General features: G+C 37.4%; 1 protein-coding gene across 3 annotated transcripts in view; it reads right to left on the bottom strand.

The window, feature by feature from the left end:
- DIS3 (DIS3 homolog, exosome endoribonuclease and 3'-5' exoribonuclease) overlaps positions 1-24,800 on the bottom strand; it is a 29,201-nt gene that overhangs the window by 3,986 nt on the left and 415 nt on the right. Inside the window, exons 2-17 of one of the 3 annotated variants that reach the window (XM_032611540.1) lie at positions 24,543-24,609; positions 24,116-24,273; positions 21,293-21,486; positions 20,799-20,872; positions 20,107-20,274; positions 19,189-19,353; positions 17,910-18,023; positions 17,645-17,782; positions 16,686-16,832; positions 16,192-16,308; positions 15,827-15,928; positions 14,811-14,875; positions 14,639-14,723; positions 5,182-5,309; positions 2,586-2,672; positions 533-689 (exon numbers count right to left, since the gene is read on the bottom strand). In XM_032611540.1, the coding sequence (XP_032467431.1) occupies positions 533-689; positions 2,586-2,672; positions 5,182-5,309; positions 14,639-14,723; positions 14,811-14,875; positions 15,827-15,928; positions 16,192-16,308; positions 16,686-16,832; positions 17,645-17,782; positions 17,910-18,023; positions 19,189-19,353; positions 20,107-20,274; positions 20,799-20,872; positions 21,293-21,386 (1,641 nt within the window). In that variant the 5' untranslated portion in view covers positions 21,387-21,486; positions 24,116-24,273; positions 24,543-24,609. The remainder of the gene's footprint in view (positions 1-532; positions 690-2,585; positions 2,673-5,181; positions 5,310-14,638; positions 14,724-14,810; positions 14,876-15,826; positions 15,929-16,191; positions 16,309-16,685; positions 16,833-17,644; positions 17,783-17,909; positions 18,024-19,188; positions 19,354-20,106; positions 20,275-20,798; positions 20,873-21,292; positions 21,487-24,115; positions 24,274-24,542; positions 24,610-24,800) is intronic. The other 2 variants (XM_032611538.1, XM_032611539.1) reach the window with 2 other exon arrangements.

Here is a 24,800-nt window from a genome sequence, read left to right on the forward strand (position 1 = left end):
CTAACCAGAGGCAGGGAGCATAAGGGGCTGAGGAAAGGGGTGCCCCTTCTATGTTTTTCCTTTTTTCCACATATGCAAAAATGGACTTCTTTCTTAGGGACATGACATAAAGAGGGCTTAAGTGAGTTGAAGATAAAGAGAAAAAAAAAACTATCTGTTAAGTCTCTAAAGGTAGACAGTTTGGAGGAGGCAGGAAATAATATAGGCATAAAAAACGTGTAAAGGCACAGAGATATGGAAGAGCTTGATACGTTCAGGATATTATAAATAACTTAGTGTGGAATATCTGGCTTTAGTATAGGGCTCTCTTTATTTAAAGACATTAAAGAATTTTATTAAACAAATGATTTCAAGGTGCGAAGAGATGACCACACCCAAGTTAGATGACTTCTTTTTTAATTAAAAGAACTACGGGCATATTTTTGCATCAGGAGACAACAAAATTTTTATGGAAATGTAAATATAGATTATTCAGTGCGATGGCTGGATCACTACACAAATACAGATGCTTTTTCAAACTATGTGACCTTACCTTGGATTTAGCTGCCTTAACAAGAATTTCGTAATTTGATGGAGGAGGGGCAGGATGTTTTCGAAGCAGAGCATGCTCAGAAAATTCTTCGTGAATTTTTTTTGCAACAGAGATGTTGGCAAGTAACATAAATTCTTCCACCATGGAATTTGTTTCTCTGCCAATGGCAAAATCGTTAAATAAGGAAAAAGAATGAGACTTCTATATATCGTTCACAGGTTACCTTCTCTACCAAGAGATAATCAAAATTCCTATGTAAACATTCATGTGTGTATGCACGTGTTTTTTTAAGAATTTGGTATCCCTTTCATTTCTCAGCTACTGTGCTAACGATCTCTTACTAGGCATCTACTCCATGAGTAAATCTCACGCTAGAAGAGACTTTACAAATGGCAATAAAAAACAGAAGCTTTAGTAACTCTAGTAATATATAAAATCTAAATCATAAGCATTTTCACCTCTTTATACTGAGTACAAAGAGATTTTTATTCAATAAGTCCACAGAAATAAAGTTTTCTAAGAATTAAAAGCTATTTAGGTCATATCAATTTTGGCTTTAAAAAAATTAAAACTTTCACTAATAAACTTTCACCCCAAAACGAAGAGATATTTAAAATAGCTGTTTTGGGTGCGTATTATGGCCCAGGCATTGTGCTCTAAGTGCTATATACATTGCGATATGTGTGTGTGTATACATACACATATACAATACATATACACACATATGTGTGTATATATATATATATATATATATATGGATATAGATATTAGTCCTGTTTTGCAGGTGAGAAAACTAAAGGTGTGTAACATTATTCTCTTGCTCAAGATTAGAATTATCAGTAGAAACAGGATCTGAGCCCATATAATCTGAATTCAAAGCTCTTAACCAATGTGATATTGTTTTTCATTCTACATAGCCTATGTCCACTTAAAATTTAGTTTAGTAAATGATCTGTGTTGTTTAATAGTGCTTCCTTTCTCCCAAGTTACTGAACATGCATTATTAATCTGTCATTCATGTTTCCATTTTTAACATCTTATAACTTCTTGACAAGATTCCTAAAATATATTAATTTTTTTTTTTAATATTAGGAAGACCTCTAATTGTACCTTTAAAACTATGGGACAATCTCTTAGAAATGTGGTTTTTCTTCTTGGTAAGAAGAAATGGGTGATGTTCTGCTTTGGCAAAACTAGATTCAAGATATTCCTCAAAAAAGCCCTTGGTATTGGGTTCACTGTTCCTATTAACATTAGACTTATTTGCACAGAAATTCACCCAAAGGTATTTTTAAATTTTAGCTCTAATGCTATAACGCACACACTGGTCCTAACTAACAAACTTGAGTATATTCCCATTTTTAATCCTTGGTCATCTACTAGAAAAGAGTAAATGCATGATTAATTTCAGATCACCTTACATAACAGGCATGGAAAAGAGGCCTAACTCTGATTTAATCCAAAACAACCTTGCTCCCTAAATCTTAGCCCAAATCAATAAAACTGTAACAACAATACCTAGCCTCTGACTATTCTTCGCAACACCCTATGAGGTAGGTACCATTACCAATCCTATTTTACTGACAAATAAATCGAGTCATAGAGAGGTCAAATAACTTGACCGGAGTCACTGGCAGAAGTGGGATCCAAATCTAGGCAGTCTGGCTTCAAAGCCCAGTGTTTGGCCACTATTCTACCCTATCACAGTATATTCTCTATTAAATACGTAAGAAATTAATGAGGGTAATCTTCCTTTACTTACCATAGCTATTACTAGTCAAGTTCTAATATACCACACATTAAGACAAACCAAACTGGCCGTTTTCCTTTTATAATATTTATCTTATAAATAAGATACATAGGTTTTATATAAAAAAGACTAGAAAGTGAAATCATTTACTTTTCTCTATATTTCGTAAGTAAAAAAAACTCTGTAGAAATCATAACCCTACTAAAAATAGATATTTGGGGTACAAATGTTTTATTAATATATATACTAGATATTACCTTAAAATCAAAATCTTATCTACTACCCATCAAAAAAATTGCATACCTAAGTTCCTTGGTCTGCAGATCTATAGGATCATGAGTTTCACTGTCCATGTGGAATCGAACTTCTGGAGAAGAAAGAGTCAAAGCCCTAAATAAGATAAAGAGGTGAATCAGTCATGTGAGCAGTAACAGATATAATTCTGGAAGTGATTCTTTTAAAACAGAAAATGATTAGAGCAAGTGCATAACAGTTTTTCTTATGAAAGATTTATGACCATCTGCTAAGTTTCATGTTCCATTTTCACGGATAGCCTAATATTTTACAGTTCTAAAATGCATTTTAAAAGGGAGGACAGTAGCAACACAACAAAATGAGTCCTTGTGTTTCTCAGGATTTGAATGACTTCTGTACCGAAACTGAGTTTTTACTTAGCTACAAGAGTTTGTAATCAGTTTTATAAATAAATAAGGTAATCAATAGTATTTTATTTACTATAGGAAACAATGTATTAGGGTGAGGGATGGTGGAGAGAGGCAAAAGGGAAGCTGCCATGGGTAGATCAGTAACATCAGAAGATCCCCAGTTCGAAAGTATCTTCCACATACACTCAACCAAGGAGAGGAGACAAACTACAACTAATGTCACAAACACTAATGGCTATTAATATCTGAGTGCTGTGGGTCAGAGAGTACACTAGGCTAAGTGCTTTACATGCACAGTTCATTTAATGATTTGGCAAGTTCTCCTTTGAAAAGTAAATTCCCACAAGGCAAGGCAAGTATAATGTTTCTACACACCTTGATGCTATTTTCATCAGGTCAGCTCCAAATCAACCTAAAACTAAGAATTTTAATGAGGCTGGGTAACTTTGGACAATCACAACGAAGGGAAAAAGATGATTTGGGGCAAGTTAAGTGCGATTCCAAGTCCTTTTTTCCCTTGACTCTTCACCTTTGTTAGAAGAACTACAGAAGAAATACTAGAGAGGGAATCCCGACAAATATTCCTTTCTTTCCATGCATAATTTACAATAAGGTTCTAAACCACAATTAATCTGTGTTAATCTATACATCTTTACCTAAAGAGCAAGGTATACTAATCACATTTTGATCACTTTTTCTTCACAGAACATTTAAAACATGACATTTATTCTTTAACATAGACATATGATAGATATAATTTAAGACACAACATATCCTTTAAGAAGGTGAAAGACACCAATTTTTTTTTACTGATTCCTTACTCTATTCATCCTAAGACTGAGAAGACTCGATGATATGTTTTACCAGTAGATGACTATCTATCAATACTTACAAAACTAGAAGTACAGAGTGTTCAAGTTAACGAAATATCTTTCCTGTCCTAATTAGCGGAAGCTGTTACAGATGCAAATTATATCTCTTACTTTAAAACTGCCAAAATAAATACAGTTTCAATTTGTTTTATTCACTTTGCTTTTACAACAAACTTTCTTCTGATGCCTGGCATACTGAAAACCTTCAATAAATGAATACTTGATGAAAAATGTGTTGTTTTGTATTACAAAAGAAATCTAACTATACTCCTCTTATTTACATCTTAAGGACAAACTTGAGCAATAGTTTCATTGGGTTTTACTACATCCAAATTATCCTTATATAGTTCCAAGTTTCAGGAGAAAATTCCCAGAAAACTGAAGTGTGAGTAGAGATAGGGTTGGCTCAGCATAAATACCTAGAACACTGTCCAATGGAACTTTCTGCAGGGATGGAAATGTTCTCAATCCACCTTGTCCAACATGGTAGCCACTAGCCAAATGTGGCTACTGAGGACTTGAAATATGGCTAGTGTGACTCAGGAACTGAACTTTTTATTTTAATTTGAATGAATTTTAATTTAAATAGGCACATCTTATGAAAACAGCACAGATCTAGAGTTTGCACTCCCCAACAAAAACACTTTTAGTAACTACTTGTGACCCTACCCTAGATGGGCACGGGAACCCAGAGACCAATATATGAAAGGCTCAAGAACCTGCTTTACTCTGACAGTTGATGTTTTTCAAGAATCAAATTTCTTCTAACTACTTCAACAAGTTTGGGTACTTGGATACTCCTTAAAACTCCTCTGCAGTTTGGCAAATGCCATGATATAACAGCTAAAAGTTGTAAACCTGCCGCTAGCAATCAGATCTTTGGGAAGACTGCTTCTAGGTAACTCTTAATCATTTAAAAAATGAAGGTGTTGGATTAAACAACCTCTAAAATCTCTTCCAACTCTAAGTGCAAGAAGGACTTCATCTATATGTATTTAAACATCTGAAAACCAATGTTCAATCTTGAAACTCATTTCTAATTAAAATCAGGAACAATCCATATAGAACAGTCTTAAGACAATCTTGCCTTCCTAGAATTTCTTCAAGATCTTTAACTCAAACATATCAAGATCTTTGACACAACAGAACTCTTGAACAAACCAGAATCATGTCCAGAATCAAGCTGCTAATATTTAAAAAGGTATCTAGAAGAAACGGAATGTTTCTACTTAAGAGCCCCTATTCAGCCTATTAAATAATTCATCACCGTCCATGATAAAACACTTTAAAGAGTTCACAAGTTATCTTAATGCCAGGATAGGTGAATTAAGACAAATCTTAATAACTATTTTTGAAATGTACCCATTTTCAATTCTTCCTTTTTTCAAAATTTTAGCTAGTTTATTTAGTCCACGGAGACTAGTAGTAATACTATCATTCATGGTTGATGAATCAATTCTCATCTGAGCTTCAGCATATGTAAGGGAAGCCTATAAAAGAAACCATATGTTAATACAATGCTTATAAAAACTGGCTTACTATGTTCTCATATTTCCACTATATAAAATCCATGATTTCAGAAAACCTAAAATCAATAACAAAAGAAGAGATTCCTATCTATAATATTTATACTCCACACCTATGATTTCTGGTTCATTTACTCTTATCTGATGCATTACACAACATAAGCGAACTTATGTTAAAACAAAATAAAACGGTAGAATGGTTAGTAAATAGTTTAAACTATTTACTCATAGTTCAGTTAATGTATAAATACTTAGGTAATGTTAAAATAAAATAAAAGGAAGGTTAGATTATTCTCTGATAATGACTGTAAAGTGAAATCCTTTTCGGAGAACCAATACTGCCTTACTCACAGCAAATAATTAATAAAATTGTAATAGTCTAGGGGGGGACCTTGAAGATGGCGGAAGAGTAAGACGCGGAGATCGCCTTCCTCCCCACGGATACACCAGAAATACATCCACACGTGGAACAACTCCTACAGAACTCCTACTGAAGGCTGGCAGAAGACCTCAGACCTCCCAAAAGGCAAGAAACTCCCCACGTAACTGGGTAGGGCAAAAGAAAAAACAGAGACAAAAGAATAAGGACGGCACCTGCACCAGTGGGAGGGAGCTGTGAAGGAGGAAAAGTTTCCACACACTAGGAAGCCCCTCCGCGGGCGGAGACTGCGGGAGGCAGAGGGGGGAGTTACGGGACCGCGGAGTAGTGCACAGCGACGGGTGCGGAGGGCAAAGCCGGGAGATTCCTGCACAGACGATCGGTGCTGACCGGCACTCACCAGCCCGAGTGGCTTGTCTGCTCACCCGCCGGGGCGGGCGGGGCTGCGAGCTGAGGCTCGGGTTTTGGTTTTGGACGGAGCTCAGGGAGAGGACTGGGGTTGGCGGCTTGAACATAGCCTGAAGGGGTTAGTGCACCACGACTAGCCGGGAGGGAGTTCGGGGAAAAGCCTGCACCGGCCGAAGAGGCAAGAGACTTTTTCTTCCCTCTTTGTTTCCTGGTGCGCGAGGAGAGGGGTTTAAGAGCGCTGCTTAAAGGAACTCCAGAGACGGGCGCGAGCCGCGGCTAAAAGCGCGAACCCCAGAGACGGGCGTGAGCCGCGGCTGAGGGCGCGAGCCCCCGAGACGGGCGCGAGCCGCGGCTGAAAGCGCAAACCCCAGAGACGGGCGCGAGCCGCGGCTAAAACCGCGGACCCCAGAGACGGGCGGGAGACGCTAAGGCTGCTGCTGCCGCCACCAAGGGGCCTGTGTGCGAGCACAGGTCACTCTCCACACCCCTCTTCCGCGGAGCCTGTGCAGCCCGCCACTGCCAGGTTCCCGGGATCCAGGGACAACTTCCCCGGGAGTACGCACGGCGGGTCTCAGGCTGGTGCAACATCACGCCGGCCTCTGCCGCAATGTCACGCTGCCTCTGCAGCCGCAGGCCCGCCCCGCACGTAGTGCCCCTCCTACCCCCATCCCCCAACCCCCGGCCTGAGTGAGCCGGAGGCCCCGAATCAGCGGCTCCTTTAACCCCGTCCTGAGCGAAAAAACAGACGCCCTCCAGCGACCTACACGCAGAGGCAGGGCCAAATCCAAAGCTGAGCTCCTGTGAGCTGTGAGAACAAAGAAGAGAAAGGGAAATCTCTCCCAGCAGCCACAGAAGCAGCGGATTAAAGCTCCACAATCAACTTGATATACCCTGCATCTGTGGAATACCTGAATAGACAAGGAATGATCCCAAATTGAAGAGGTGGAATTTAGGAGCGAGATCTATGATTTTTTTCCCTTTTCCTCTTTTTGTGAATGTGTACGTGTATGCTTCTGTGTGAGATCCTGTCTGTATACTCTTGCTTCCACCATTTGTCCTAGGGCTCTATCCGTCCATGACTTTTTTTTAAAAATTCTTTTTCTTAATAATTAAGTTTAATTGTGATAACTTTATTATACTTTACCTTCGTTCTTTCGTTCTTTCCTTCCTTCCTTCCCTCCTTTAGACAACGAATCACCCCAAATTGAGGAGGTGGTCTCAGGGAGCAGGATTTATGATTTTTCCCCCTTTACCTCTTTTTGTGAAGGTGTATGTGTATGCTTCTGTGTAAGATTTTCTCTGTATAGCTTTGCTTCCAACATTTGTCCTAAGGTTCTATCCGTCCCTTTTTTTTTTTTTTTCTAAATATTTTTTAATTCAATAACTATATTATACTTTATTTTATTTTTACTGTATCATCTTTCTTTCTGTCTTTTTTCCTTCTTTCCCTCCTTCCTTCCTTCCTCCCTCCCTCCCTCCTTTCTTTCCTTCTTTGCTTCTTTCTTCCTTCCTTCCTTTCCTCCTTTCCTTCTTTCTTTACTCATACTTCTACTAATTCTCCCTACTTTTTCTCCCTTTTATTCTGAGCTGTGTGGATGAAAGGCTCTTGGTGCTCCAGCCAGGAGTCAGGGCTCTGCCTCTGAGGTAGGAGAGCCAACTTCAGGACACTGGTCAACAAGAGACCTCCCAGCTCCACATAATATTAAACGGTGGAAATATCCCAGAGACCTCCATCTTAACACCAGCACCCAGCTTCACTCAACGACCAGCAAGCCACAGTGCTGGACAACCTATGCCAAACAACTAGCAAAACAGGAACACAACCCCACCCATTAGCAGAGAGGCTGCCTAAAATCATAATAAGGCCACAGACACCCCAAAACACACCACCAGACGTGAACCTGCCCACTAGAGAGACAAGATCCAGCCTCATCCAGCACAACACAGGCACTAGTCCCCTCCACCAGGAAGCCTACACAACCCACTGAAACAACCTTAGCCACTGGAGACAGACATCAAAAACAACGGGAACTACGAAAGTGCAGCCTGCAAAAAGGAGACCCCAAACACAGTAAGATAAGCAAAATGAGAAGACAGAAAAACACACAGCAGATGAAGGAGCAAGATAAAAACCCACCAGACCTAACAAATGAAGAGGAAATAGGCAATCTACCTGAAAAAGAATTCAGAATAATGATAGTAAGGATGATCCGAAATCTTGGAAGTAGAATGGACAAAATGCAAGAAACAGTTAACAAGGACCTACAAGAACTAAAGATGAAACAAGCAACGATGAACAATGCAATAAATGAAATTAAAATCACTCTAGATAGGATCAATAGCAGAATAACTGAGGCAGAAGAACGGATAAGTGACCTGGAAGATAAAGTAGTGGAAATAACTACTGCAGAGCAGAATAAAGAAAAAAGAATGAAAAGAACTGAGGACAGTCTCAGAGACCTCTGGGACAACATGAAACGCACCAACATTCGAATTATAGGGGTTCCAGAAGAAGAAGAAAGAAAGAAAGGGACTGAGAAAATATTTGAAGAGATTATAGTTGAAAACTTCCCTAATATGGGAAAGGAAATAGTTAATCAAGTCCAGGAAGCACAGAGGGTCCCATACAGGATAAATACAAGGAGAAACACGCCAAGACACATATTAATCAAACTGTCAAAAATTAAATACAAAGAAAGCATATTAAAAGCAGCAAGGGAAAAACAACAAATAACACACAAGGGAATCCCCATAAGGTTAACAGCTGACCTCTCAGCAGAAACCCTACAAGCCAGAAGGGAGTGGCAGGACATACTGAAAGTGATGAAGGAGAATAGCCTGCAACCAAGACTACTCTACCCAGCAAGGATCTCATTCACATTTGATGGAGAAATTAAAACCTTTACAGACAAGCAAAAGCTGAGAGAGTTCAGCACCACCAAACCAGCTTTACAACAAATGCTAAAGGAACTTCTCTAGACACGAAACACAAGAGAAGGAAATGACCTATAGTAGCGAACCCAAAACAATATATAAAATGGAAATAGGAACATACATATCGATAATTACCTTAAATGTAAATGGACTAAATGCTCCCACCAAAAGACACAGATTGGCTGAATGGATACAAAAACAAGACCCTTATATATGCTGTCTACAAGAGACCCACTTCAGAACTAGAGACACATACAGACTGAAAGTAAGGGGATGGAAAAAGATATTCCATGCAAATGGAAACCAAAAGAAAGCTGGAGTAGCAATTCTCATATCAGACAAAATAGACTTTAAAATAAGGACTATTAAAAGGGACAAAGAAGGACACTACATAATGATCAAGGGATCGATCCAAGAAGAAGATATAACAATTGTAAATATTTATGCACCCAACATAGGAGCACCTCAATACATAAGGCAAATACTAACAACCATAAAAGGGGAGATCAACAGTAACACATTCATAGTAGGGGACTTTAACACCCCACTTTCACCCATGGACAGATCATCCAAAATGAAAATAAATAAGGAAACACAAGCTTTAAATGATACATTAAACAAGATGGACTTAATTGATATTTATAGGACACTCCATCCAAAAACAACAGAATACACATTTTTCTCAAGTGCTCATGGAACATTCTCCAGGATAGATCATATCTTGGGTCACAAATCAAGCCTTGGTAAATTTAAGAAAATTGAAACTATCTTTTCTGACCACAACGCCATGAGACTAGATATCAATTACAGGAAAAGATCTTTAAAAAATACAAACACATGGAGGCTAAACAATACACTACTTAATAATGAAGTGATCACTGAAGAAATCAAAGAGGAAATAAAAAAATACCTAGAAACAAATAACAATGGAGACACAACGACCCAAAACCTATGGGATGCAGCAAAAGCAGTTCTAAGGGGGAAGTTTATAGCAATACAAGCCCACCTTAAGAAGCAGGAAACATCTCGAATAAACAACCTAACCTTGCACCTCAAGCAATTAGAGAAAGAAGAACAAAAAAACCCCAAAGCTAGCAGAAGGAAAGAAATCATAAAAATCAGATCAGAAATAAATGAAAAAGAAATGAAGGAAACAATAGCAAAGATCAATAAAACTAAAAGCTGGTTCTTTGAGAAGATAAACAAAATAGATAAACCACTAGCCAGACTCATCAAGAAAAAAAGGGAGAAGACTCAAATCAATAGAATTAGAAATGAAAAAGGAGAAGTAACAACTGACACTGCAGAAATAAAAAAAATCATGAGAGATTACTACAAGCAACTCTATGCCAATAAAATGGACAATCTGGAAGAAATGGACAAATTCTTAGAAATGCACAACCTGCCAAGACTGAATCAGGAAGAAATAGAAAATATGAACAGACCAATCACAAGCACTGAAATTGAAACTGTGATTAAAAACCTTCCAACAAACAAAAGCCCAGGACCAGATGGCTTCACAGGTGAATTCTATCAAACGTTTAGAGAAGAGCTAACACCTATCCTTCTCAAACTCTTCCAAAATATAGCAGAGGGAGGAACACTCCCAAATTCCTTCTACGAAGCCACCATCACCTTGATACCAAAACCAGACAAGGATGTCACAAAGAAAGAAAACTACAGGCCAATATCACTGATGAACATAGATGCAAAAATCCTCAACAAAATACTAGCAAACAGAATCCAACAGCACATTAAAAGGATCATACACCATGATCAAGTGGGGTTTATTCCAGGAACGCAAGGATTCTTCAATATACGCAAATCTATCAATGTGATAAACCATATTAACAAATTGAAGGAGAAAAACCATATGATCATCTCAATAGATGCAGAGAAAGCTTTCGACAAAATTCAACACCCATTTATGATAAAAACCCTCCAGAAAGTAGGCATAGAGGGAACTTTCCTAAACATAATAAAAGCCATATATGACAAGCCCACAGCAAACATCATCCTCAATGGTGAAAAACTGAAAGCATTTCCACTAAGATCAGGAACAAGACAAGGTTGCCCACTCTCACCACTCTTATTCAACATAGTTTTGGAAGTTTTAGCCACAGCAATCAGAGAAGAAAAGGAAATAAAAGGAATCCAAATCGGAAAAGAAGAAGTAAAGCTGTCACTGTTTGCAGATGACATGATACTATACATAGAGAATCCTAAAGATGCTACCAGAAAACTACTAGAGCTAATCAATGAATTTGGTAAAGTAGCAGGATACAAAATTAATGCACAGAAATCTCTGGCATTCCTATATACTAATGATGAAAAATCTGAAAGTGAAATCAAGAAAACACTCCCATTTACCATTGCAACAAAAAGAATAAAATATCTAGGAATAAACCTACCTAAGGATACGAAAGACCTGTATGCAGAAAATTATAAGACACTGATGAAAGAAATTAAAGATGATACAAATAGATGGAGAGATATACCATGTTCTTGGACGGGAAGAATCAACATTGTGAAAATGACTCTACTACCCAAAGCAATCTACAGATTCAATGCAATCCCTATCAAACTACCACTGGCATTTTTCACAGAACTAGAACAAAAAATTTCGCAATTTGTATGGAAACACAAAGGACCCCGAATAGCCAAAGCAATCTTGAGAACGAAAAAAGGAGCTGGAGGAATAAGGCTCCCTGACTTCAGACTATATTACAAAGCAACAGTAGGGCTTCCCTGGTGGCGCAGTGGTTGAGAGTCCGCCTGCCGATGCAGGGGACACGGGTTCGTGCCCCGGTGTGGGAGGATCCCACATGCCGCGGAGCGGCTGGGCCCGTGAGCCATGGCCACTGAGCCTGCGCGTCCGGAGCCTGTTGCTCTGCAACGGGAGAGGCCACAACAGTGAGAGGCCCGCGTACCGCAAAAAAAAAAAAAAAAAAAGCAACAGTAATCAAGACAGTATGGTACTGGCACAAAAACAGAAAGATAGATCAGTGGAACAGGATAGAAAGACCAGAGATAAACCCACGCACATATGGACACCTTATCTTTGATAAAGGAGGCAGGAATGTACAGTGGAGAAAGGACAGCCTCTTCAATAAATGGTGCTGGGAAAACTGGACAGGTACATGTAAAAGTATGAGATTAGATCACTCCCTAACACCATACACAAAAATAAGCTCAAAATGGATTAAAGACCTAAATGTAAGGCCAGAAACTATCAAACTCTTAGAAGAAAACATAGGAAGAACACTCTATGACATAAATCACAGCAAGATCCTTTCTGACCCACCTCCTAGAGTAATGGAAATAAAAACAAAAATAAACAAATGGGACCTAATGAAACTTCAAAGCTTTTGCACAGCAAAGGAAACCATAACCAAGACCAAAAGACAACCCTCAGAATGGGAGAAAACATTTGCAAATGAAGCAACTGACAAAGGATTAATCTCCAAAATTTACAAGCAGCTCATGCAGCTCAATAACAAAAAAACAAACAACCCCATCCAAAAATGGGCAGAAGACCTAAATAGACATTTCTCCAAAGAAGATATACAGAATGCCAACAAACACATGAAAGAATGCTCAACATCATTAATCATTAGAGAAATGCAAATCAAAACTACAATGAGATATCATCTCACACCAGTCAGAATGGCCATCATCAAAAAATCTAGAAACAATAAATGCTGGAGAGGGTGTGGAGAAAAGGGGACACTCTTGCACTGCTGGTGGGAATGTGAATTGGTTCAGCCACTGTGGAGAACAGTATGGAGGTTCCTTAAAAAACTACAAATAGAATTACCATATGACCCAGCAATCCCACTACTTGGCATATACCCTGAGAAAACCAAAATTCAAAAAGAGTCATGTACCAAAATGTTCATTGCAGCTCTATTTACAATAGCCAGGACATGGAAACAACCTAAGCGCCCATCATCGGATGAATGGATAAAGAAGATGTGGCACATATACACAATGGAATATTACTCAGCCTTAAAAAGAAATGAAATTGAGCTATTTGTAATGAGATGGATAGACCTAGAGTCTGTCATACAGAGTGAAGTAAGTCAGAAAGAAAAAGACAAATACCGTATGCTAACACATATATATGGAATTTAAGGGAAAAAAATGTCATGAAGATCCTAGGGGTAAGATAGGAATAAAGACGCAGACCTACTGGAGAACGGACTTAAGGATATGGGGAGGGGGAGGGGTGAGTTTTGACAGGGCGAGAGAGAGTCATGGACATATACACACTAACAAACGTAGTAAGGTAGATAGCTGGGGGGAAGCAGCCGCAAGGCACAGGGATATTAGCTCGGTGCTTTGTGACAGCCTGGAAGGGTGGGATGGGGAGAGTGGGAGGGAGGGAGACACAAGAGGGAAGACATATGGGAACATATGTATATGTATAGCTGATTCACTTTGTTATAAAGCAGAAACTAACACACCATTGTAAAGCAATTATACCCCAATAAAGATGTTTAAAAAAAAAAAAAAATTGTAATAGTCTAGACATCGTGTTTTATAGGAAATCTACTAAATACCCAAAATTGGGTATTTAACCTAAGAATCGGAAAAATCATTGTAGAAACATTAATTTCCAATTACAATACAAATAGTACCCCTGTTCCTATTTTCCTCCTTATGTAAAACACCATTTTTTAGCTTTTTTTTTTCTAAGCAGCTTCTTGAGTAAAAATCAGGAATAGTACAAGAGAGTTAGGTGATGCAGACCAGGTCAGATTCTTGGGAGAACCAACTTATCTATTAGGGGATAAGAGTTCCCCATCTAAAAATGTTTTCTGTTATATGTTTACTAATTTTTTTTATATAATTTTGTTACACTGACCAAGTCTAGGAGAATTATAAACTCACCCTATTTAAAAATACTAATCTAGGAAAATTTAAATCATTCCCACATTACTGTCAGTTTAACATTGCTTTCTTTCCAATCACTAGCTGATTAGAAAAGAATGATGTCAAAGGGAGAGAAAAAGCCAGTAAACTTGGAAAACAGATCATTGGAAGAAAAGTGGTTTGGCAAACATCAGAGGTAGATTCAGGGCAAAATGAGAACACAAGGGAATCTGGGAAAAAGTATTAAAAAAAGGAGAAGAATGAGAAGCATAATCTGGCTCCATTCTGTGTGAACATGGAGCTCACGCTAGTCCTACTGGAATTCAACCATGATTTATCACATTATTTCAGTGAGAAAATGTGAGGAACAAGGAGACGGTGTACATGCCATCTTTTAAAATACTAACCAGTTATAAACTGGGACAACTTCAAACACTGGAGCTCCTGAGGTAGGGCTAAAAGAAACCTACTCGGTCTCCTCAAGTATATAGGCTTGGTAAGTTTCTGAATACAGGAATAAACTCATTTCCAAATAACAGCAAAAATTAAGCAAATAACTGAAAACAACTAGAGTTTGCTGCAACACTGGGGAAAAACTTCTTCTTATTATTAATAAGCCTACATTTTTCAAAACAATCTAGAACATTGTTAAAAGTACCAAAGATGTTAAACATGAGGTAGTAACCATGAAACCAACCTTTGAATTAATGACACTTTTGGTAAACCTTGTTTTTAAGATTTCTGCATTGTGATTCATTTCCCAAATACATGAAAATGCCAACCTATGAGGAAAAATAGATGGTATCTGTTAATGGGAATCAGTTAAAGAAGTAAATACTATGTTTTTATGAAGAAATGTGATTAAGTACCTGTCAACGTTAGATCTTAGGGAACATAAGTTAGAGCTAAGCAACTCTGGAACCATGTCAATCCTCTGGAACAAATAAAATAGAGTTGTGGATTACTGAGCTGTCTCCACACGTTTTTTGAGGTTCTACTCTCAAATATCAATAGCATTGAACTTACAAGGGGAAAAAAAAGGCCTTTGTGAAAAGAAGTGAGAAAATGTGAAATAAAAAGTCTATTTCTAGAAAAGTAGTTACACACAATTTTTACAAGAGGGAAGCAATGAAAGAAAACTGGATTTCATGTCAGTCGGTCTAAGTTTAAGTTCTCTACACTACCCACCTAGCTGTGCTCTGAAACTTTGAAATCTCTGGTCTGTACAATACGTTTGTACCAGATAACAGACACAGGCCCTAATAGCTCTACGACTGGACCTTCCTCCAATACTTCACACAAACTACATGGTGTTTTCAACATTCTAAAAAAAGAGAAACACTAAATTTTTATGGAAAAAAGCTACACAGAAGAACTTTGACAATGAATTTACCACAGACTAAGCTTAACTTTCCCTTCTACTTTCACAATTTTTCTCTGTAAGTTTATCGGAGCATACTTAATGAAGAATAAATGGTAAATTGTGACAGTACAGACTCGACTTAACTATATATAAGAAACAGAATATATATTAATTACCCACCAATAATAAGTTAAATGCTACACAACAATTTATATCAACTACATCTACTTGTTATTTGGGTCACTCAATAACAAAACACATTGCAATATTTTCACTGATTTAAGGCCATCTTATTCTATGTATGTCTTTTAGCTAATTCATGTACTATTCCAGACTGTTCAAGAATCCAAAAGAGCCCATGAATTTGACAAACTGCACAATTAACAAAGTAGTAATTCATATTTCACTATATACTGAGGCTGTCCTCTTCTCAGGAAATACCTCAGATGGTTTTATTATTAAGAATAAAACAGATGATGGAAATGATGTATCAAAATTCCACTCTAAATTTAACATATTTACCTTTTCACAAAGATACACAGTTGTTCCCCTTCTAGCTGACTCTTGATCCAATGCATTTCCTGGTCTAATAAAATAGCTAACATCGGCAATATGAACACCAACCTTAAAAAGATAAAAAGGATGTCAACATGCTTAATTGGTTAAATGTACTAATGGAGTTCTAATGAGAAGAAATACGGCCAAAAGGAAAAAGGACCTTAGTCACAGTTACCATTTCAATTTTTTACATGCCCATTAGTCTCTGCAGCTACAACTGACTCTACTTGACATAAATAACTCACAAACAAATTCTACAATGGGTCAAAAGAAAATTAACTCAAGACCAGAACTATATTTGGATAGAACGTCATTATAATTATGAATACCTCCAAATTTCCATTTTCAAGTTCTCTACAATGGAGAGCATCATCTATATCAGTACATCCTGGGGGGTCCACACTACAAACACACAGATGTCTCAGGTCTTCTCTGTTTTTCATGTCCTAGAAGATGCCACATTATTAAGAAAGAAAAAACTATTTTGGTGGTACAGATGTAACACAAGCTCTTATGCAATCAACAATATCTATAAATTAAAAAAAAAACAGCTTTATTTCTTAATTATAACTGCACATTATGATTTATAACTTGTGAACTCTTCATCTTAGGAAAATTTGACATAAGCTAATGTCTGTCCCCTAGAAAAGTCTGTCTTTCAGTAAAGCAAGTGATTTCCATGATATCTAAGAGTTCTGTACCAAACTAAATGCAGGGGAGGAGGGAACTACGGTTTCTACATATTTTAAAAAAACACATACAGAAATCAAACAAAATTAGTAGCTCAGATACAGTGATTCACTAAGAATTCTTTTCAACATACCTTCTCAGTGATGCTCCAGGGCATCTTTGGTAGAAGGCTAAGAACAGCCTGTGAGAAAGGCTGATGGGGAACATCGTGCTCAAGTAACAAAACTTCCGTTTCAGTCTCTTTGTCTCCGACTTCACCTAAATTTTTTACAAAGTGCCCCTAAAACCAAAAGATATTATTAGAAAGGTGTATTTTACAGCTTTTTGTTTGGCAATTTATTTTTACTATCACATTAAATCCCTCAACATTTACATATCACTTTAGTATTCTAAATGTTCTCCACACTTCTTAAAAATGACAACTAGGTAAATTAAAGCTAAAAATGACAAAGACTTCTCAAGTGATTTATGGGGGAGACTTCCCAAGGGCCTGGTTCTCATATAAAAAGGTGTCTGTTTATTTCCTATTATTTTTCAAGTTTAAAATGTGCTTCAGGGGCTTCCCTGGTGGCGCAGTGGTTGAGAGTCCGCCTGCCGATGCGGGGGACGCGGGTTCGTGCCCCGGTCTGGGAGGATCCCACATGCCGCGGGGCGGCTGGGCCCGTGAGCCATGGCCGCTGAGCCTGAGCGTCCGGAGCCTGTCCTCCGCAACGGGAGAGGCCACAACAGTGAGAGGCCCGCGTAACGCATTAAAAAAAAAAAAAAAAAAAAAAAAAAAATGTGCTTCAAATATCCTATCTTCCAAATTTTTTTATTTACAATCTACTTAGGTCTCAAATGCTGTTTTTGTAGTAGCTGTCACCAAAAGTTATTTGTTAGGAAGTCTGAGTAAAAGTCACCAAATGATTCACATTGGAATTTCCTAAAATTAATTTTCAGCTTGGACGTACACTTACCAGGTAACTGTGAAATACTTCTAGATCTCAGTATGTATTTTATACAAAAGCAGATTCTATTTTCAGTAAAAGAAGCAACTTTATTCCCAAAGTTTTAACTAAATATTCTAAAATAAAATGATTAACTCAAACTTACATTTGGATATCTGGAATTTCTCGGCCAACCATCAATAGCAACAATAATTCTCTGCCCTTCTAATGTAGAGGCCTGTCTGGTTTCTATCCGAATTCTAGGGATTCTCTTATCAGCAGGAGTAAAGAGATGTCTTCTTGACTAGAGAAAATTAGGAAAAAAGATTTTACACATACAAAAAAGGCTGGGGATGGGGGCAAGGTGAGGGCTGTAGGTTCTATTCAATGTATTTCATTTTCTGTTACATAGCAACATGCTCTTTACTCACCTCTTTAATACCAGACTTGGAAAGCATGCCACAATATGGTCTCCAGTTCCTTCTTATTATTCCAACAACTCTACCTGTAGGCTTTAACATTTTTTCACTTACAGCAGTCTTAAGCTGAGATGTAAAAATAAAAGTAAAAATCTTCAGTTATCTTTCCTGTAAGGATAATAAGACAATTTCCCTTCAAAATTAGAATACAGGTACTTTCTCAGGCAGTAAATTATGACATAAAACTATGGAATTTTGATGCTTCAAAATTCTAGGCAAGAGCATGCCAAACAAAACTACAAAAACAGTTCCATAGTAAAGCACTACAAAAAAACAAAAGTAACTGAATAAATATGTCAGAACTGGACTCTGCAGTTTTAATATGAAGATTTACTGACTTGCACACATGTGCGTGCATGCACACACACACACATGCACAGGTCTGGTAATTAAAAGACTAGGATTTTAGTACTAGTTTTCAATAATTAGCTGAGTGGCATTCATTAATTCATTTAAAAAAGAGATGTATCTCTAAAGGTTCGTCCTTATCCAAAATATAAACCCAAACAAATAATAGTTTTTATTAGAAATAGCAGAAGAACCTTATGGTATTTCACCTCTAACACTCTCCTATGGCCTAGACTCTGCAAAGATAATGTTATAGTAAGACTCCAGAGTAGTGAATATAATTCATATAAAGAGAACTACTACTAATGTTGTGTGAATTCCAACTAATTGTATTATTCTTGTAATTCTAAAATGGGAAAATAAATAGGTCATATCAGGTAGACTTTAGGTCAAAAGAAACAACTGAAAGCACTCTCTTCATAGTAAATATGGCAATAGAGAAGGAACTATTAAACAGACCCATTTGTAAGGGCCCAGAAGTACATCTCTTATGCTGAGGGAACTTTAACATTACATAAAGGCATTTCAGAAAATTTAAAATTTTTATTTACTTAAACCTCACTAATTCAGCCAGACCGTACACCTGAATGTCAGAATTCAAGTTTCATACTCAAGTCTTTTTGTATTTAAACCTTTGTTTTATTTGAGCAAAAGAAGACATTAATTTAAAAGCAGACTACTTAGAGGAAAAGAAATCAACTATGTGTATGACATATATTATTAAACTGACAGAACTATAATTTTATTCATCATACATAGCGAATAAAAAAAAATTAATAAATCTGAAAGCAATGAAACTTGTTTAATTTTTTCCAAAGACAATACATTAACAACTTATTCAAAGCTACACAGACAAAAAAATAAAACTTTCTTGGTTTCATACAATGCATTCTCTCTCCTCTTCTTTCTCCATATCATCTTCATTTTGACCTTCGTCAAGTAAAACCACAGAAGATGGTGCTACCCACTGATTCTTCGGAAGAAGCTCCACAGCCACAATATCTTCATGAATAGCTCGGTTTAAATTTTTAAGTCCTTGTAAGATTATCTGTGTGAAACAGCAAATGACACGTGCCCAGATATTTTCAAAGGCAATATAATAATGGGAAGGTTGCCTACAGAAGTTTAGATATATTCTGATGTCTCTATGTTTCTATTTCCCCTCCTTTATATATTTCCTTCCTTTATAGTGGGGGCCCTTTACTCTGCCCTCTTAATTTCTCAATGGCAAATAGAAAAAACATGGTCAGAAAATATGGGTTGTGTTCATGGCTCTACCATAACTCTTACATTAGTACCACAATTTCTTAATCTCTCTAAATCTCAGGGTCCTGATTGGTAAAACAAAAAAGAGAGTACCTACTCTTACAGGCAGAGTTGAAAATATATGAAATGCAGCGTTCAAAGCAATGAGATGAGTACCTGCCCAATAGTGAGCACCCCAAAACAACTGCTATTTGCTTTAAAGTGTGTGAAGCTCTCCAGAGCAATTATACATTATGCAAATAGTATTTCCCACAATAGATCATAATACAGAAAATAGAGGTACCATAGTGGGGTTTTTTATTGATTAGATTTTTATTCTCTTAAAAGTGGGTTAATAGTCCTTTTCCTCAATAAGCAGTTTTCTGAAAAAGTGATTAATTCTACTAGTATCTATGACCTTTCACATAACTTTCTTCAAGCTGATAAATTGGGAGGATAAAGCAAACTTAACTTCTTGTACAAAAATGTTAAACACTTGTGAAAAAAAAAGAACAGAAAACATTTTAGTGTAAAAGGAATTTATGTACACACTTGCCTCTTTATTGTCTTCAGTGTCACCATGAACCCATACTATAGCTTCTAAGTAATTTTCCCTGCTGGCTCTAAATGTCCCTTGAAGGTATGCACCAGATTTTATGCCTTGTTGTAGCTTACTTAATGGAAGATGCTCTGAAAATATTATTTTTCCACTATCTATTTCATTCTGTGAAATAAACAAACCAAGAGATATAGTTAGTAGTGAGTCTTCTGTATGCTCCATATACAACTATTAACACCATCAGGTATTTTTTAAAACAACCATCCACATTATGGTATATACCCCTGTATGAATTTGAATGAACATAGCACAGGAAGAAATTGATGCTACAGCTGTATGCTCTCTCTGCAGTGCCCACCACTTCTTTGTCAAATACCTACTCATCACAAGCTAGCCATGAACTCCTTCATTTATTAATCAAACAGATAGTGCCACCTCGTGCCAGGCCCTACTCGGGTTGCTGAGGATATATCAGTAAAGAGCGCTATTTGAGAAAGTCAAGTCTTTAGGACATTTTGATAAGAAGTCTATTAGAGCCACTCTTGTTTATAACCCAACTCCTATTCCAATTCCAGCTTACCCACCGATATTCCAATTTTTAAATTTGGTAACTATGAGCCTAACATCTGGAAGTGGATACATTAATAATTTCACTTTTCAAAAACAAAATAAAACAAACTCAAACATACCCCTTCTTCAGACAAACAAGCAAGACGATCTATGAGTTCGGGGTTAGCAGTTAGGCTTTTTACATATTCTTCACCTGAAAAATAAGTTTTTTGTTCTTGATAAATTCAAATGTGGTTTTTTTTCCTCCTTAGATATGTTTTTTTCCCCTTCTTTTGTTTGTGACAGTACATATGTCAATTTTTTTTGGTGGGGGGTGGGGGAAGCCCTCTGTTGAAGTGGTCACGCCCAAAAGGCAGTGGGTCAAGTATATCTATAAGCTTTCATTGCTAAGCCAATTCCAAGTCTTGATAGGGAAATTAATAGCCACTGGTGGCACAACTCACTTAGCTTAGAAATGCTGAGAAATTAAAAAAAACACAAAAATATCACATTAAGTTATATAGGACTATGAAAATACCAAATGGTCAAATGAACATCTGATTATGGGCCTGATGATAGTTTTTATATGCATTTGCAAACATGAACTAACAGTCCGGTCTCCATGGAGACTTACAAGTGAAAGCTGGTATCCCTTCTTCTATGGCTTTCTCTTTGTTTTTCCTGTCATTGGTTATGAAGATAACTCGCAGCTGATTCTCTGCCGACATTTTCTTCAAATGTTCATTGTACCACTTTGCTGCTACTCGAATGGCTCTATCATTCCTGTCATTAGAAGTTTCTCCCTGTAATTGTTCTACATAAGTTTCTCTAAGTGTAATAGAAAGTGAAAAAAAAGAAACAAATGGAAAACAACAGAATCAAGCACATGTAAAAAGTCTTAGGACATAAATGCCTAATAATTACTAAACTTAAAGTCAATGGTACATCTTTTTCTCTTGAATGTATTCACATTTATACCTCAGAGTGGAAACAAATAAGATCCCCCTAGTCACGTTTTTAAGACAACAACTTACTTGGAAAAGAAGAAAATCACATTAATGGAGCAATAAAAAAGACTAAAATAAATTTTTTTCACCAAAAGAAAAATTCAAGATCAGAATTTCTACTTGAAGTTGGGACATTAAAAAAGTAATAGTTTGTTGGAAAAAAACTATACTAAAATTTTGCAGGTCTGATAATGAAGTTTCATTCAAACTGTAGATTAACAGGAATTCCTAAAAGCTATTGATTGTATGATTAGATGATCTGTGATGATATGATTAATGTATAGTTATTAAATACATAATGCACATAAATTATCCATGGTAAACCCTGAATAAATGACAAACACCATCTAGGGACTTAAAGACCAGATACAGATATGATTGTATATTCCTTCTAAGTCTATCCACTCTGAGCTATCAAATGTCAGCATACTTATTTCTTTAAATCTGTTCTTCGAAGCTAAATTTAAGTACAATAACAAAATTCAGCACAACAACTTCTACCTACTTCTTAAAAATTATAAGCTCAATTTTAGAATTCTGTACTTATTTATATGGTTTTCAGAATTATTTTATTATTCACCATTAAATACACCTGATAATGCTTTTAAGCTTATCAAAGACACTCATAAATTTTTGAATTGGTTTTAGCATGACTGAGCAACAACCTGACATGAGATTTGCTCGAGTGTCTTAATTCTTCCTGTCAACCCCAGTATTGCTAAGCTCTATTCACTGCACTTAAGCTAACAAAATTGCTAACCTTGGATTAAAAATCCAATGATCATGCTCCACAGAAACTAGGTCTTTGAGCGCTGAAAAACAGTGAAGTTTCTGTTTCTGGATTTCGAGAGGAGACAGAAATAAGAAGTCTACAGGTGCTTTACTGATGTTCTTTATAACAACAGTATTTAAGTGTGGGATATAAGAATAAAGAAGAGAGGGCTTCCCTGGTGGCACAGTGGTTGAGAGTCCACCTGCCAATGCAGGGGACACGGGTTCGTGCCCCGGTCTAGGAAGATGCCACATGCCACGGAATGGCTGGGCCCGTGAGCCATGGCCGCTGAGCCTGCGTGTCCAGAGCCTGTGCTCCACAACAGGAGAGGCCACGACAGTGAGAGGCCCGCGTACCACACACACACAAAAAAAGAATAAAGAAGAGAAATTTGAGAAATTAAATATTTTTAATTTGCATATTCCAGTGGGATTTCATTATTACATCTACTGTCTCATCTAGCAGTTCTCAACCAGGGAGTGATTTTCCCCGCCAGGGGACATTTCACAATGTCTGGAGACATTCTGGGTTGTTACAGCTCGGTGGATCGGTGGGGAAGGGGAGGTCTGTTACTGGCATCTAGTGCATATACGCCAGGGATGTGGCTAAACATCCTACAATTCCTAAGACAGCCTTCCCATAACAAAGAATTATCCAGTCCAATATGTCAATAGTGCCAACATTGACAAACTCTGATCTAATAAAAGTAAACTAGGGACATCCCTGGTGGCGCAGTGGTTAAGAATCCGCTTGCCAAGGCAGGGGACACGGGTTCGAGCCCTGGTCCAGATCCCACATGCCGCAGAGCAACTAAGCCTGTGTGCCACAACTACTGAGCCTGCGCTCTGGAGCCCGCGTGCCACAACTACTGAAGCCCTTGTGCCTAGAGCCTGTGCTCCTCAAAAAGAGAAGCCACCGCAATGAGAAGCCCACGCACCACAATGAAGAGTAGCCCCTGCTCACCGCAACTAGAGAAAGCCCACGCGCAGCAATGAAGACCCAATGCAGCCAAAAATAAATAAATAAAATAAATTTATAAGGAAAAAAAGTAAGCTAGGTACTTACTTTATGCTAGGTACTAATTTATGATGTACTAGGTACATCATAAATTATTTCTGTAACATAAGGAACAGGCAATATCATATTTTCTAAGATCACACATTAAGTTCAAACAAAGGTCTTGAATCTGAAACATAAAGACTTCTATTTCTTAACCTTATTGTCGTCAATGTGATCAGTTATAAGGTATTAGTTTAACTGTTAAGAGCTCATTAAGAATATATCTGCTTTATATTTTTAAAACTTTCCTTCACAAACTCCTATATTTTATTAACCTTTGTTGGTTATTCGCTTAATATGGTATACCAGGAACCTAGGCAAATCTCGTCTTCCAAAATCCTATTGCTCGACTCATGCTAAAACCAATTCAAAATGAAAACATTTTGGAAATTAAAGTACCTACCATAGCCGAGGAGCCAGGAGACTTTGGTTCTGGGTTTGACCCAATCAATGCCTATGTGAACTTAGCAAGATTTGTAAACTCTGTAAGAACCAAATATTACTCTCAGAAGTATGAAACCTATGGTGTATCTTCTGACGATGTCACAGATTACCGCCAGGAACTCTCCCCCCAGCTAATTCTATAGTTTCCTGATAATTGACATAATTTCCCCCCTACCTATGGTGCTCGTTAGTAAATGTATAGAAATGCTTCTCCTGGTTATTAGTCACATCTCGGATTCGTTTATATACCGGAGCACTCCGATTTCTCACTTCTTGGAGAACTGTTTGTAGCACAATGACATTCCTGATGGCAGGGTCCTCAAGGACATCAATCTTTTAAATAAATAAACAAATAAATAAATAAACGAAGAGTTAATTTTTCCTCTGTTCATTCATAAATTGCTTCTGTTGAACGTGAAACTCTGCCGGTTAAAAAAAAACACTAACCGTACATTAAATAAGGAGCTATTTTGCAACAGAAAACCCTTCAGGTCCATTAAAAAAGTACACATGTAAATAGGCTAATTACAAAACTTTGTAGAATTAACTTCATTAATAAAGTAATACGTTGGCCCACATAGCTTTCGTTCGTAGGCACTTACAAGCTGCCTGGGGGTCGCAGGCTGGAGGCCACAGAAGCCCAGGTCCCCGACCTCCAGACATTAAAATCTAAGGCAGAAGAGACACCAGGAGTTAGAAAATTGACGTATTTAAAATTCCTATAACTCCAAGAACTCAAAAAAAAAAAAAACCAAAACAGTACATGGAAAAGAACCTCGGCCTGGGGGGGCAGGAGGCATAGGTCCTGACGGGGTTTGCCTTTCCCTAAAGTACGTGATGTTGCCCAAGTCGCTCCTCCT

This window comes from Phocoena sinus, chromosome 18 (assembly GCF_008692025.1).
Source record: "Phocoena sinus isolate mPhoSin1 chromosome 18, mPhoSin1.pri, whole genome shotgun sequence".
NCBI classification, from domain to species: domain Eukaryota; kingdom Metazoa; phylum Chordata; class Mammalia; order Artiodactyla; family Phocoenidae; genus Phocoena; species Phocoena sinus.